Source organism: Physeter macrocephalus, chromosome 19, assembly GCF_002837175.3.
Source record: "Physeter macrocephalus isolate SW-GA chromosome 19, ASM283717v5, whole genome shotgun sequence".
NCBI lineage: Eukaryota > Metazoa > Chordata > Mammalia > Artiodactyla > Physeteridae > Physeter > Physeter macrocephalus.
The window spans coordinates 5,543,311-5,558,329 of NC_041232.1; the positions used below are offsets into that span (position 1 = coordinate 5,543,311).

The following is a 15,019-nucleotide window of genomic DNA, read 5'->3' on the forward strand; positions in this document are numbered from 1 at the left end:
TCCGTTCCCCTGCATCGGCAGGCGGACGCGCAACCACTGCGCCACCAGGGAAGCCCCTGTGTTCTTTTTTTTTAACATGTTGATTTTACAGTCCACCACTACCACTTTTATTATTACCCGCTAGTTCAAGATAGGATATTTTTAAATGTCATATCTAAATTAAAGCCACAACTCACTCTTTGTTGAAGTCTCTATTAGTAGTTGGGGGCATTGTGTTATATGTGACCCCGTGAGATGGCACTTCCTAAATAGCTTTTTTTTGTAATTATAACCTTGCCTTCTAATACGCACTGTGAACAACTTCATAAGCATAGAGTTTTCCAAAAGATGCGGGAGAAGGAAAGGAAACCTATTGTAGTGAAACGCTGTCAGGTGGATTCTTAAGTGAAAGAATTAGATGGCTTAATAGCCTCTTCTGAACTTTCTTCTAGAACCAAAAACTTTTGCTAGAAAATCAGCTTTTACGAGAGAAAACTCATGGCCTCGTAGTTGAGAACCAGGAATTGAGACAGCGCTTGGGGATGGATGCCCTAGTGACTGAAGAGGAGGCAGAGACCAAAGTAAGTCATGTCCTTTATTTGGTGCCGTATGTGAGAACTGGTTTTAAGTGACATGACCTCTTTCTTTAATGATACTTACTCATTTTTCAAGAGTGTAGTGAATAGTACCAAGTCCTAATAATTAAAATAAGTTACATGACTCTCCAAGAGAAAGTACTAACAAATGCCAGTAGTTGACAAGATATATCTACCATGCCAACATTAAGGAGAACCAGGATAAGAGAGCCAGTCAAACCTGACTTTGAATGCTACTAAAACTGTAGTGGTTCTTTGATGAATATGATTGAGAAGAGAAGGGATTCATTGTGATAGTGACACCTTTCTGATAGAAGAGTGATGTATGGGTTTTAATTTACGAATCATGGCAAATTCAGTGATAACACTTGTGGTCTAAGGTTGACAGTAGGGCAGTTCTACTCAGAAGATAATGTTCAGAACAAACTTTTTAAAAAATTACTATCCAAAAAGATTCTGGGCCTAAATTCACTATAGAACTTTATTACTCGGAACATTATTCTTATTGAGAATATAAGTAAGATATTATTCAAGAATATTGGTCCTGCCTGAATCTTTGCTTGGGGAAGAAAAATGTTTCATTGTACAGAAAATCACGATAAAGTTAGTCTTACCTTCCTTTTCTTATCTCTTCTTGAGGAGGGCTCAAGAAAATGGAAATAACAAAGGTTTAAGGGAAAGATTTCAGCTCTAAAGAACAGTTTTCTAGCTTTCTTGAAAGTCAAGAATCCCAGCTTCCTGGCAAGTATTTCCCTGGGGACTCTCAGCTGTTGGAGCTGTTCATTCACTTTGGTCTTTCCTCCCAGGGGAATGGAGTGAGGCCGGTGGCCGGGTCTGCTGAGTCCGCAGCACTCAGACTACGTGCACCTCTGCAGCAGGTGCAGGCCCAGTTGTCACCCCTCCAGAACATCTCCCCATGGATTCTGACGGTGTTGACTCTTCAGACTCTGAGGTAGGGCTTATTGAGGTTTACTAAAGAGGTGTATAACTATTTAATTCCATTTGTTTGATGCCTGACATCCCTAACCAGACAGATGAGGGCAGAGAAAGGTAGTTTCGGTTGAGTTGGAGGTGAACATTAACTACCTTCCTATTTCCAGGTGGTTTAGGACATGGAGTGGAGTATAGATAAATGGGTCTGGTGGGTCCTGGAGGTCATCCTATAGCCTAATGATTAATTTACATTATGGAACCTAGCACTAAGGTAGATTCTCAGTGCATTCTAATAGTTGAACTCCGTTTAATTTTTCCTTTTACAGTCTGATATCCTGTTGGGCATTTTGTTCAACTTGGACCCAGTTATGTTCTTCAGATGTCCTTCCCCAGAGTCTGCCAGCCTGGAGCAGCTCCCAGAAGTCGACCCAGAAGGACCCAGTTCCTTACCCGCACCCCCCTCTCCATCCCTGGGGACGTCATCAGCCAAGCTGGAAGCCATTAATGAACTGATTCGTTTTGACCACGTATATACAAAGCCCCTAGTCTTAGAGATACCCTCTGAGACAGAGAGCCAAGCTAATGTGGTAGTGAAAATTGAGGAAGCACCTTCCAGTCCCTCAGAGAAAGATCACCCTGAATTCACTGTCTCAGTGAAGGAAGAACTTGTAGAAGATGACTTCATTCCAGAGCTGGGTATCTCAGATTTGCTTTCAACCAGCCACTGCCTGAAGCCATCTTCCTGTCTACTGGATGCCTATAGTGACTGTAGCTATGAGGGTTCCCCTTCTCCCTTGAGTGACATGTCCTCTCTGCTTGGTGTAGACCATTCTTGGGAGGACACTTTTGCCAGTGAACTCTTTCCCCAGCTGATTAGTGTCTAAGGAGTGATCCAATACTGATGCCCTTTTCTTGACTTTTACACTGCTGGAGGATATAGCACAGAAGCCTGTGCTTCATTCAAAAAGCCCAAGTAGAGGGTGTATTGTCCTAGAGAATTCCTCTAAAGTATTTGTTCAAACCTCATAGGTCACCCCAAGTATTGTCTTTTGACATTCAGCAGTCCAGGGTACACAGATACATTACTATAATCCAGAATTAGAGATTCTGAGGTTGTACCTTTATCTTAAGGGCAGTGGTTTGCCCTAAAGTATTTACGTAAGCATCACTAGAAAAGTGTCTTAGACATGGAATTAATGAATGGCCCTTTATCATTTCTCTTTACCCATCTTGGCATCCCAGGCTTGCCTCTGATCTTAGGTCCTTTAGTTTGCTTCTGCAAGCAGAGAGAACACCTACCTGAGGGGGCTCCTTTTCCCTCATCATGTACAGTTCAAGTAAAGATCAAGAATCTTTTGTAAAATAGAAATTTACTATGTAAATGCTTGATGGAATCTTTCCCTGCTAGTGTAACTTTTGGAAGGTGCTTTCTCCATTTATTTAAAACTACCTGTGCAGTTAAAAAGTACAATGCAGTGTCTTTGTTCTTTGATTCCTTCTTAAACCTCAAGTCTTATTGTTGTTATTCTCTATCGGTTTTCACTGTTTGCCATGGTAGTGATTTATCCCACTTCAGTAAGCATGCCACTTTTTAAAGTGACTGAAGGCTTTCCCCCCTTAATTACCTTCTCCTCCAATTCCTGGCTGCCTGAAGTAATACACTCTGAGCAGTTACTATATTTGAGACAGTTTCTTCAGCCTAACTGACCAATATTACAGCTAGTAAATGGCAGAGCTAGAACACAACTTTTGCTATTAACATGTTAGAGAAGGACATGCCATTAAATATCAATACTTTTGCTATTATTATAGAGATTAAGAGCATTTTCGAGACTCAAACTCCCTGGGTTCAACTCTGCCACCAGTTCAGCTGGGTAACCCTGGGCTTAAATTACCACTTATTTCCTCATCTGTAAAGGGGTATAATAGTATCTCTAAAGGCTGCTAGAGGATTCAAAGCAGACAATGCATTATAAGCACTTAGTATATGCCAGGCACCGTCCCAAGCACTCAAAAGTTAACTGTTATCTCCTAATCCACTTTGGAAGGGTTTTAATCTCTTACAGAATTATATACACTCTAGGACATGTTTCACAAAAGAATGAACCTGTTACAACCCCCAAACTACAGACTTGATATCCTCATCATCCAAGGTGCATATTTTCCTTGGGAATCCACTTACAAGATATTAAAGGAGTCCCCTAATTTATAGAAATTATTTTACCGATGCCAACATTCTATGCCAGTATTTACTGACTACCTCTGGGGAGGTCAGAGTGAGTGAGCAGACCAAATGAGGTGGGATTCGTGGGATTTGAACAATCCCCAGCAGCAAGGCAAAGCAGGCTATGGTTCCAGCCAAGTACAAGGGAATGCCTTTGGTGTGATTGGGGGCGTGTCCACAAGTATACTAGTAGGCAAGAGAGCCTAAGGTCCCTGGTTGCTGAAACCAGAGCCCAATCCTAGTACTTGGCAATGCAAACTTGCTTAATCTCTGAGTTTCTGTTTTATAAGTGTAAGAACAATCCTCCAGCTGCCCCACAATTAAAAACCTGATCACCAGATTTTCTAGAACTGAAAACTTAAGTGCTGAGAATCTATTTAGGGATTGTGTAGGCAGATTTAATTACAGATACATTTTAGCTTTCAACATTATAGAACAAGCATCTGAAAGTGGGTTCAAGTAATTCACATTCAATGACATCATGTGAAAGAGACACCTGTACAACAGGAATAACACACAGGACACAACCTGTGTAGATTGAGTTTTCATTTCCTGCACAGATGGGTGAAAATTACTAAACACTCAGGATATCCTATCTTCATACTGAAACACTAAATGGAATGGTTAGAAATAAAAACATCTTCCTCTGCAAAACCAAAGCAAGATTTCTATTAAATGCAGAAGGTTGTCCATAACTCAAAAAAGCAGGTGACAGATACCTGTACACGATTTCCATGGGCCTTGTAACACCAATGTGTGCTTCTCTGCTTTTCTACTAGGTGTGCTACTGGAGCAGGCAAAGTAGGGACAGAACTGTAGGCAGAGGTAATTAATACCGCCTACTCCAAGAATATTTTATGGCATCAAATTCTAATTTTCTAAGATTAAATCTTTACCCTCTGACTTCTAAAGTTAATTAGGGACAGGAAGACTGGCTTGTTTACCCACTAACCAGTTGCTGAAAGACAACATCCTGTCTTGCTGGAGCTATAGTCTAACACCACATAACTGCATGTAGCTCATCTCTCAAATGCTACTAGTAGAATATTTGAACCAAACTGATACATACAAAACTATATTCCCTCAGGAGTTTAAAGTTACACTGCCTGAACCATACTTTATCGTAGATTATTTCAGTGAAACCTAAACATGGTAGGTATTGCTATAAAAAGACCACTGGTCAAGTAGGAACCCTGGACCTGGTGAATTGGATTATTATACTAAATTGTCACTATCTACTTAGGCTTAGTTTCCAAATCTATAAAAATAGATAACTTTTAACTGTGATTTCCAAATTTTGGTAAAAAAAACAATATCCTGAGTTTTCTGTAGCGGCAGCTCACTCTGCCTGCCCACAAATCAGGGAGCCACATTTATCAACTAATGGTTGTAAATATGCAGGCAATACTGCCACCCAGTGACCTGTCAAGAAAGGAATGACCATGTAACTGAACATCAAGAGGAATTTTCCTCTCTATTTTTAAAGGTCCCAAACTTGATTTCATTTACTTAAGTGCAGGAACACACTATCTCAAATAGTCCAAAACACTTAAGAAGTTTTATTGAAAAAAATACAAAAACACCAGATTCTCATTTTAAAGTAAAACTAACAGCATCTTCCACAACTTTCCAAGTTACTCCACCATTCTTATCACTATTAAAAAACAAAACCAAGTTCCAGATCCAAAATAATGAACCCACTGGTGAACATTTTTCTTATGGTTCTAGCTTCCACTCATTTTTAAAATTTTACATTTGCACCTTTTCAAGAATGAGTAGCAATTTTTATTTAATATCTGTGAGAACCGCACTTAACTTTCTTCATATGAAATAAAAACAAAACAAAACCACACACACCCTAATCAAACTCAGAGAAAATACACATTTGTTCATTAAAGCTCACCTGCTTTAGATAATTTTTTCTCTTCACACATCAGCATAGTAAGCCAATGTTTGATCCATGCTGCAAAAGCTGTACAAAATGAAAAGACCTGTTAATTCCCTAGGGAAACCTTAAGGCAAAAGCAAAAGCCTTACTCTACAAAAGAAAAACAAAGCAGAGGCATGGGGACTGTGGAGACGGCTCAGATGAGTAAGCACCACAAGGATGAAGAAGACAATTTTTGTACAAACATATGCAGGATAAAGTTTAAAAAGTAGCATTGAACGTCCATGTTTCCTGCAGAAATAATGATCATGTCAGGTAAAATGACTCCTGAAACAAGTTCTCCTTGGATCTTAATTAACAGACTCTCGTTAGTTCTCTCCTACATATACCCGTGGTATCTGAGCCTTGTTTCAGAGCTCTTCTTTCCTCCTGTTCACTGTACAGACCTGGATCCCAGGCCTGCCCAACAATCCCTATAGAAGACAGTGTTAGTGTGCTTGGGTCCTTCTTCGGAAAGCTGTCACCTTCTCCTTCACCTGAACACTGGGACTAACTCCAAATTCCAGGCAGTCACTTCACGTTTTTGAGCTGTAGCAGAACAAATGCATGGAGGTTTCTTTAAGGCTACAAACTTTACAAGTTGGTCCCATTAACAATTACCTAGAGGCAGGAGTTTTTTAAACGGCATGAATCAAACACTTGCACATTTCAACAGAATACAGTTTACATTCATCTCTAAATCTGAGATTAAGAAACTATTAGCTGGTTTCCAACTGTTTCAATACTGGTTTGAAGTCTGAATAATTTTACTGTGTAGACATTAAATATTTTGTTTAAATATTAAACATTAAATCTTTTCCTGACTATCCAGACAGAAATAGAGAAAGCAGGAACAACAGGCAGGAGAAGAAACAGTCAATAGACTTGTGACTTCTATGCCATCTGTAAAAAGGGGAGGGACTTCGGCATGGGTTTCAAAATTGCCTGGGAGCTGCCTCCTAAAGTCACCTCTACTTGGCATAAACCATGTTTTCTACACAAGGTATCTGATTCCAACAAAGGCAAAAGAAACCCAGAAAACAAAACAGAAAGAACTGGGGTGGTCTCCCATTGTCTGATAAAAGAACTAGTATTACACTCAATAAGTTATAGTGGATATTCTGTAGCACTAAAGAAATTGTCATTTTACTTCGTACTACTGAGTCCTTGCCACGCAGAAGAGCTCTTCCTGAGAAATAAAAAACTTCAATCCTGGTTACCCTTAGAGGATGCCTTGAGCCTGGGTAAGGTCCTCAATGAAGATTTCCTGCTAGCAGGAAGGTATTCTCTACTAACTTTTAGGCTTACTGCACCATAGTTGAAACAATAGGCAAACTGGCTATTTCAGTAAATCTCAATGTCACTTGCCCATATGTGCTCAGCTAATTATTCAGTCACTGTTTTCTAAATTAACATTAAAAAACTTAACTTGCTTATGCAGGCACAACTTTTTTTTTTAACTACAGAAGTTATATGCTGGGTTTAGCTGATACAGCACTGCCCCAGGATTACCTGAGGGATGCTTCTCCCAGAGCCAATTTGCACATGGTTTACACCTCACAACCTTTTAAACTATCACTCAAAGTTAATTAAGCTGTAAACATTACTGAATAGCTGGGCTTATCGATTATGCAAGGGAAACCAAGGAGCAACAGTAGCACACAAAAGAGCCTCAAGGGAAAAACCTTTTCTTTGTATTTTTCATTGCATTTTCAGAGGCAAAGAGGGGAGCCACAACACTACTGGCTATTTAATCAATATAGCTACACTGAATTGACAACTAATATACAGGTTTCAGAGCCTCTGTTAATTTCCCCAGCATAGGCTTAAGCTACTGCCTCCTTCCTCCTTCTCCCCAATATTTGGTCACCACTGTAAACAGAGCTCATATCTACAGATGAAGTTGTGGCTCGACTGTCGAAGTACACATAGCAGGAGAGCATCCTACTTTCTTAATGCACCTTTTTCAACTCAAGTATCTGAATGATACAGAATGTGACAGATGACTTAAAAGTCATGCTTACACATATAGCTTCTATACTTGACTTTGCAGAATGTACTCCTTATTCCTTTAATAAGATCCCTAGAAAACTGCTTTTCTCTTGAGACAAGTTTCCTTGGCAAGAGTTGAATTCAAGAAATGGCTACCCAAAATGAGAGTCCCACCCCAAATCACAGGTGGAGATATTACACCCGTTTCAAAACTTTCAAGTCCCTATACTGTACAAGCAGGCTCATGACTGAACACATAAGCCTTCTAAAATTTGACAACTTTAGTACAGAAACTGGTGTCTAGAGTTCCATCTCTTCTTCTGTGCAAGCAGCTGTCTCCAAACTAGTGTAAACAGGCAACCCTGTTTGCCGAGGTTCCAAGAACAGTTCAGTTCTTTGAGGGAAGGCAGTGACAGCAGCTGCATGCTTAGTTTGGCTCTCTCCTGTGTAGTTCTTAGCATTAGATGACGGCTTTGGCTTATCAGAAAGGAGTTCAGGGAGAGGTTTCCAGAGCACAAGCTCCATGGAAGGACGGCTCCTAAGACATAAAATACAGATTTTTATCAATAATTTTATAACATGAAAATAAAAGACATACATTGAAAAACTAATGTTTGCTACCTAACATCTAAAAACTGATGGGATTAAACAGATTTATGACAATCCAAATTGATCTTTACAAAGGCCACTCAAGTACATTAAATTTTACAGTTCTGCATGCATTTTTAAGCAAACCAACTGGCTGTACTGATGCTGTGATTAGAATATAAACATTCAACATGAAGAACAGAGGCCCTTGATTTTATTATAGTTTTTTCTTAAATTGTGGTTAATATTAGCAGATGTGAGCTACTATCTTGTACTAAACCATTATAAATGAAAAAGAAACACTGGCCAAACACACTAAAAATATCTCAGTATGCCTTTTGCTTAGTACAGCTATGAAACATAATGCTTTTTGCAGTAAGCCACTGTCTGTGCCTAACCCCACCCCCTCGCCGCCCTCTCCATCTAGTGATGGTTTGATGGTTTCTGGGACCCAAGGGCAAGTAAGGAAAAATAAAACACAAACAATGAAGAACACTCCCCCCACACACACAAGGCTAGCTTCTGGAAAACTAACAAGAGCAGAAAGTGCTATGTTTTAGGCTGGAGGGCAATGTGACCTGCTTACTCTTGGCTAAACTATTTACCCATCCTAAGGGCTGGGGAGTCAGAATTATAAGCTCAAGCTAGGAGGCTAATGCAAAACCGTTGTGAGCTAACATTGAGCAGCAGTGGAACCCACTGTGTCTAAAGACAATACTGCCTCATCTACCTGGCATCAGTGGGACTGGTATCCTAAGAGAATTTTTCAGATACCTGACACTTACCCTCACTGAGTACCAAGTCTATCTGAAGTCTTTTCTAGGCAACACTAAATGGCACTTTATAACTTGCCTACTACAGCTGGCCCTCCATATCTGTGGGTTTTTGATTCAGACCATTTTATTTTTTAAATTAATTAATTAAATTAATTAACTAACTTATTTTTGGCTGTGTTGGGTCTTCATTGCTGCGTGCAGGTTTTCTCTAGTTGTGGCAAGTGGGGGCTACTCTTCGTTGCAGTGCGTGGGCTCCCCATTGCAGTGGCTTCTCTTGTTGTAGAGCACAGGCTCTAGGCGCACAGGCCTCAGCAGCTACGGCATGCGGGCTCAGCAGTTGTGGCTCACAGGCTCTAGCGCGCAGGCTCAGTAGTTGTGGCACAAGGGCTTAGTTGCTCTGCGGCATGTGGGATCTTCCCAGACCAGGGCTCGAACCCGTGTCCCCTGCATTGGCAGGCGGATTCCTAACCACTGTGCCACCAGGGAAGCCCCCAGACCATTTTATATAAGGGAACTGAGCATCCTTGGATTTTAGTATCCGCAGAGGGTCCTGGAACCAATCCCCCCAAGGATATTAAGAGACAACTGTACAGAGTCAGTAATGACCACTTGAAATCATCTAAGTTCAGGACTACAAGAATTACAGGGCTATCATTAGTTCTTATGTAAATGGACTCCAGGCTGCTTTGCTTTTCAGGTTCTTATGTTTGTTTTCCAGTTGCCTCTCCTGTTCTCACACTGTACTGTCACTATTCACTATTATGAGTTTGTCTGTTCTGCTGTTTGTGTGTTTCTACTCTGATGATCGAGGAAACCAGATAACTGAGCTGATCAAACTGGGTCTAAACTAAGTGCAAAATGGCTCTTACAGCTAAAGGCCTGAGGGGCTACACACTATGAGGTAAGAATATGAGCTGTGGATTGTGGCCTTTGTGGTAACTTTTTTGACTGCTGGGAGACTTTTGTTTCCTAGGACCTAATAGTGGTCCTGGATAACTGAGAGAGCCAGGTAAAAGGTACTTTTGAAATGTGGTTTCTACATCCTATCACAGGAATTTGAGAGAATGTTTTTTTTTTTTTTTAACTTCTTTATTGGAGTATAATTGCTCTACAATGGTGTGTTAGTTTCTGCTGTACAACAAAGTGAATCAGCTACACATATACATATGAGAATGGGTTCTTTCTTGCCAATCCTCCCATTTCCAAATATTAGATTATTAGTGCATTTTAAGACTTCAAAACAACCCAGGGCTGAGTACACAAGGCAGCCAACTCCTGCTTGCATAGCATTTTGCTCATCCCAATGAACTAAGAAAAGGTCTCCAACCTGGGCTAAATACAAAACGTACTGTGCTTTCACTTGGTTGGCGATCAGGAAGTGTCTAGAGACTGGGTTTTCCCTCCAAGATCATAAGTGAATGGAAACCAGAAACCAAAACTTACATGGACTCAATCATTTTCTTTGTAAAGACTTCATCAAATTCCCTCTTCAAACCTGTTTTCATGGTATCAGAAAGGACAAGGCTGGGAAGATGGTTAATATTTCTGTCAGCTTCAACTTCTTCATCTTCGTCAATTATTCTAAATAAAGACAGAAGCGCAGGAAGATAGAAAAATTATTTAGTTAAGCTATTACATATTCTATTAATTGGACAAAATTTAAAAAATAAAAAAAGGGTAAATGCAACAGGTGCTAAAGCAAAATATCAAGTAACTATACCTGAGAGAAAGAAGTATACACAAAAGAGTTGTTCAACATTTAACCAAAATGTTTTACATTAGAGGCAATCAAATTTGAAGGATGTGTCCCTAAAAACCCTCATACCAAAACTTAATATTCAGAGATAGTAAGTGAAAATATTTAGTACAGTTCTATGAGAAGAGCTTACTTTAACATTTAAAGTGTATACTTTGAGCTTTCTGATTTTTATAGTCTGATACATTGAGGATCAAGGAATCACCAAATGATGAATTAGACTAACTTGAAAGAGTAGAGATGTTACATAGGAACAATAATAAGCAGCTAGATATATGATGCCCATTTACCTGTCCTCAATTTCCTGAAGCCTCCTTCGGGCAACTTCACACTGTGGTTCTCCCGTTGTCTGATCCATCTCTTCACAAATAACATCTAACATGCCAGATGCAGAAAGGCCACTAGTGCACGGATTTACTCCATGACCCTCTATATCCTGATGTGCACAAAGAATCCAGTCATTAGGACCAGCACAGAGCCCTGCTTCAGTTAGCCTTTTCTTTCTTACTGGACAACTGAAAAAAAAAAAAAAAATCAATGAAAATCCTGGCTAATATAAATGAAGTGTATCATCCCCATCTCTAATCAAATTCTTCTACGAAAAAACTCTAATTTTTGACAGTGTGTGATTACAAGATGGAAAATCATACATTTTCTTTTCTGTCATTCTCACAGCCTCCGAGATGTTTCCCTTCCTGACATTTGTCAAATTAGGTTGCAACTGCAAGATTTTTGCCTTTTCAGATTAGAAGTGTTCGATGTGGGAATTTAAAGTCATTCTTACTTATTCAGCTCTGGAAAGGTCCAGTGGGAAGTAAAGAATACAAAAATCACAAAGTAGCAATTCAGTGCCAGCCATGTTTTTTCATATTGCTGCTGCTCCATTACACTGGGCCTATGAGGAGGTAATCTGCAGGCATCCTATATTCCCTTAGGGCAAAAATATATGCTTCATCAGGTCTGCAGCAAGTACTACAGGTGCAAATGATATTGCTGATTTTTTGGTTCTCTCCAAAAATGGCAGAGGCTGTCACTTGCTCTATGGGTCCCTGACTAATAATGGGGTGCACTTTTCTCCTGCCTTGCAACATAAACTACCCTCACTTCCTAGAAATTTTGTATTTCCTTGAGACCTTAGAGTTCATCCAATCCAATTTCTTTGTTTTGCACATGTGGAAACTAGGACCTCGAAAACTAAAGTGCCCCCTCCAAAGTGTCAAGTAAGGTGAGTTGTATTGATATTTTGGGTACCAGACCCCAGAGACAGACCCTGAATCCTACCTCTATGCCATTTTCACTAAAACCTCCTGCCTTGTTAGAGAAATTCAACTGTTCAAGCTCTTACCACGAACTACTATCTGCAAGCAATATGACCTGCCTGGTGTTTAGCTGAGACCTGTCCTGAAGCAAGTTAAATAGACAACCAGCCCTGCTCTATTTGAGTATTTAGACCAAAAGTACATTATTGCCTGGGCATCACCAAGCACAATCTCAAGACCAGAACACAGCTCTGCAATCAAAAAATTCATTAATGGCTACCATAGCTTCTGATTCTAAACTAACAGTCAAAGGAAGAAGCATGTATTTTATAGAGAGAAATTTCTATTTTATGTCAAGACTGTGAAAATCAACATTCAAGTCTCTGGCAATATAAAACCTGATGAGTAATAATGCTCTCTTGAACCTAGATTTTTTGACTGGAATCAACTATTAAATGAGATGTTTAGTGTATAATTATTTTTAATTCATAAGTATTAAGAATGTCTATCCATAAATCAAACATTTCTGTAATATTTGGATAAAGTATGTGACGTTTTCGAAAGCAGAAGAAAAAGTTATAGACATAAGAAGTCATGTTGGACTTCCCTGGTGGCTCAGTGCTTAAGAATCCGCCTACCAATGCAGGGGACATGGGTTTGAGCCCAGTCCGGGAAGATCCCACATGCCGCGGAGCAACTAAGCCCATGTGCCACAACTACTGAGCCTGTGCTCTAGAGCCCATGAGCCGCAACTACTGAGCCCGCGTGCCACAACTACTAAGCCCACACGCCTAGAGCCTGCGCTCCGCAACGAGAAGCCACTGCACCGCAACAAAGAGTAGCCCCCACTCGCTGCAACCAGAGAAAGCCCGCGTGCAGCAACGAAGACTCAACACAGCCAAAAAAAAAAAAAAAAAAAAAAAAAAAGTCATGTAAGAAAAAGCAGAATAAATCTAGAAGGAACAGGTAATTTCCTAGCATATCTAACAATTCAACTATTAAATACAGCTAAGGGACTTCCCTGCTGGTCCAGTGGGTAAGACTCCATGCTCCCAGTGCAGGGGGCCTGGGTTCCATCCCTGGTGGGGGAACTAGATCCCGCATGCATGCTGCAACTAAGAGTTAAAATACCCCAACTAAAAAATCCTGTATGCCGCAACGAAGGCCTGGAGCAGCCTAAATAAATAAATTTTTTTTTTTTAAAGATCTTTAAATGCAAATGAGTATCAGCGCTGGGTTCTGATCTCTGATCTCCAACATAATTTGGGCTAAATTAGTTCATGCCTCTAGGTCCACTTTGCAAATAGAGATCAATGATGATTAAGTCCCAAAGAAAATGGGATATAAAAGACTTTAAAGTTCTGATAAGAGCTATGGAAGTGGCAGGCGGGCAGCACACTTCTAGGTATTTGACATCCAATTGTCCAGTCCCAGGGCCTCAATCTCTCCATGTGTATATTAAAGATGGTTAACTTTTAAAGCCAATTATTTGTACACGTCAAACTTTTTATTTATGACACTGGAACCCTTTATTCAATAATCTCTTATAGGGAACCCCCAAAAATAAAAGCAAAGAGGTCCCTGTGTATCTACAGCAATCCCAAGGCTATAAAGAACATAAATATTGTCTGGTCCAGAGGTTTTTTATTTTATTATTTATTTATTTTAAAAAAATTTTTGGCCATACGCTGCAGCATTAGGGATTTTTAGTTCCCCAACCAGGGATCAAACCCATGCCCCCTGCATTGGAGCAGAGAGTCTTAACCATTGGACTGCCAGGGAAGTCCCAGAAGTTTTTTAAAACTGAGACAACTTTCAAATCTACTGTCTCATGAGTCTATGTATCAAGCAGGTGAGAAAATTCAAAGTTTCTGCTGGCAAAAAAAGAAAAAAAAAAAATCATAAACAAAGTTGAAAGACAAACGACAAATCTGGGGAAAACAAAACATATAATAAACTGGCTTCCTTAATAAAATTTCTTATAGATTAACAAGAAAAAGACCAATAAGCCAATAAAAAATTTGCAGAAACATGAACAATTCACACAAAATGAAACACAGATGGCTTAAAAGATGTTCAACATCGCCTATAATTTACAAAATACAAATTAAAACAGTGATCTAATTTCTTTAGTTATAAAATGCCTACACTTATAAAAGTACATACAATTTAATAATTATGAAACAAAAATCCATGAAAATAATATTCAAGATATAAACTGCTGTCAGAATTCTAAAATGGTACTCTACTCCCTCCTCCCTGTAGGTAAATGCTTTTATGGTAATCACTTCATTTAAAAAAAAATACATTATCAAGTATGTAGATATGCAATCTTCAAGTTTTTAGTTCTGCCTGGTTTTGAACCTTATATATAAGGAATTATACTGTATACATATACATTCTTGTGATGTTTCTTTTGCTCATACTTTAAGACACATCTAGGTTGATAGATGTGGGCTTTTTTTTTTGCTGAATTGAACTCAGCAAAAAATTTACTTTATCCATTGTACTGTTCAGGGACATTCCAATTTTGAGCTGTCATGAACAAGGATGCTATGAACTTTCTTGTACATGTCTCCTGATGAGCACATGTACATACTCAAGAGAACTGCTGGGTAAATGGGTATGTGCACCTTCAACTCATGCGATAATGCAAAACTGTTTCCCAAAGTGTTGTAGCAATTTACATACTCATCCATAGTGTTTTGAGAATTCCTGGTGCTACAGAACCCTCCAGTATCTGGTGGTGGAGTATCTTATTGTGCCTTTAATATGCATTTCCCTAAAGACGGATGAGGTCAAACATCCTTTCATTTAGTTGGTCATTTGGATATCCCCTTTGGGGAAATGTTTTACTCATTTTTTTTTTTTTTTTTTAGACTGCCTAGGAGATGCATTTTTTTTTTTTTTTTTTTTTGCGGTACACGGGCCTCTCACTGTCGCGGCCTCTCCCGTTGCGGAGCCTGTGCTCCGGCCCCGCAGGCTCAAC

General features: G+C 39.5%; 2 protein-coding genes across 3 annotated transcripts in view; one reads left to right on the forward strand and one right to left on the reverse strand.

The window, feature by feature from the left end:
* XBP1 (X-box binding protein 1) overlaps positions 1-2,973 on the forward strand; it is a 5,335-nt gene extending 2,362 nt beyond the window's left edge. Inside the window, 4 exon segments of the mRNA XM_024120636.3 lie at positions 432-560; positions 1,382-1,417; positions 1,420-1,527; positions 1,835-2,973. Coding sequence (XP_023976404.1) covers positions 432-560; positions 1,382-1,417; positions 1,420-1,527; positions 1,835-2,392 — 831 coding nt within the window. The 3' untranslated portion in view covers positions 2,393-2,973.
* A 2,298-nt stretch (positions 2,974-5,271) lies between these two features.
* CCDC117 (coiled-coil domain containing 117) overlaps positions 5,272-15,019 on the reverse strand; it is a 15,648-nt gene continuing 5,900 nt past the window's right edge. For both annotated transcript variants that reach the window (XM_028480040.2, XM_024120637.3), the window contains exons 3-5: positions 11,062-11,286; positions 10,459-10,596; positions 5,272-8,189 (exon numbers count right to left, since the gene is read on the reverse strand). In XM_028480040.2, the coding sequence (XP_028335841.1) occupies positions 7,952-8,189; positions 10,459-10,596; positions 11,062-11,286 (601 nt within the window). In that variant the 3' untranslated portion in view covers positions 5,272-7,951. The remainder of the gene's footprint in view (positions 8,190-10,458; positions 10,597-11,061; positions 11,287-15,019) is intronic.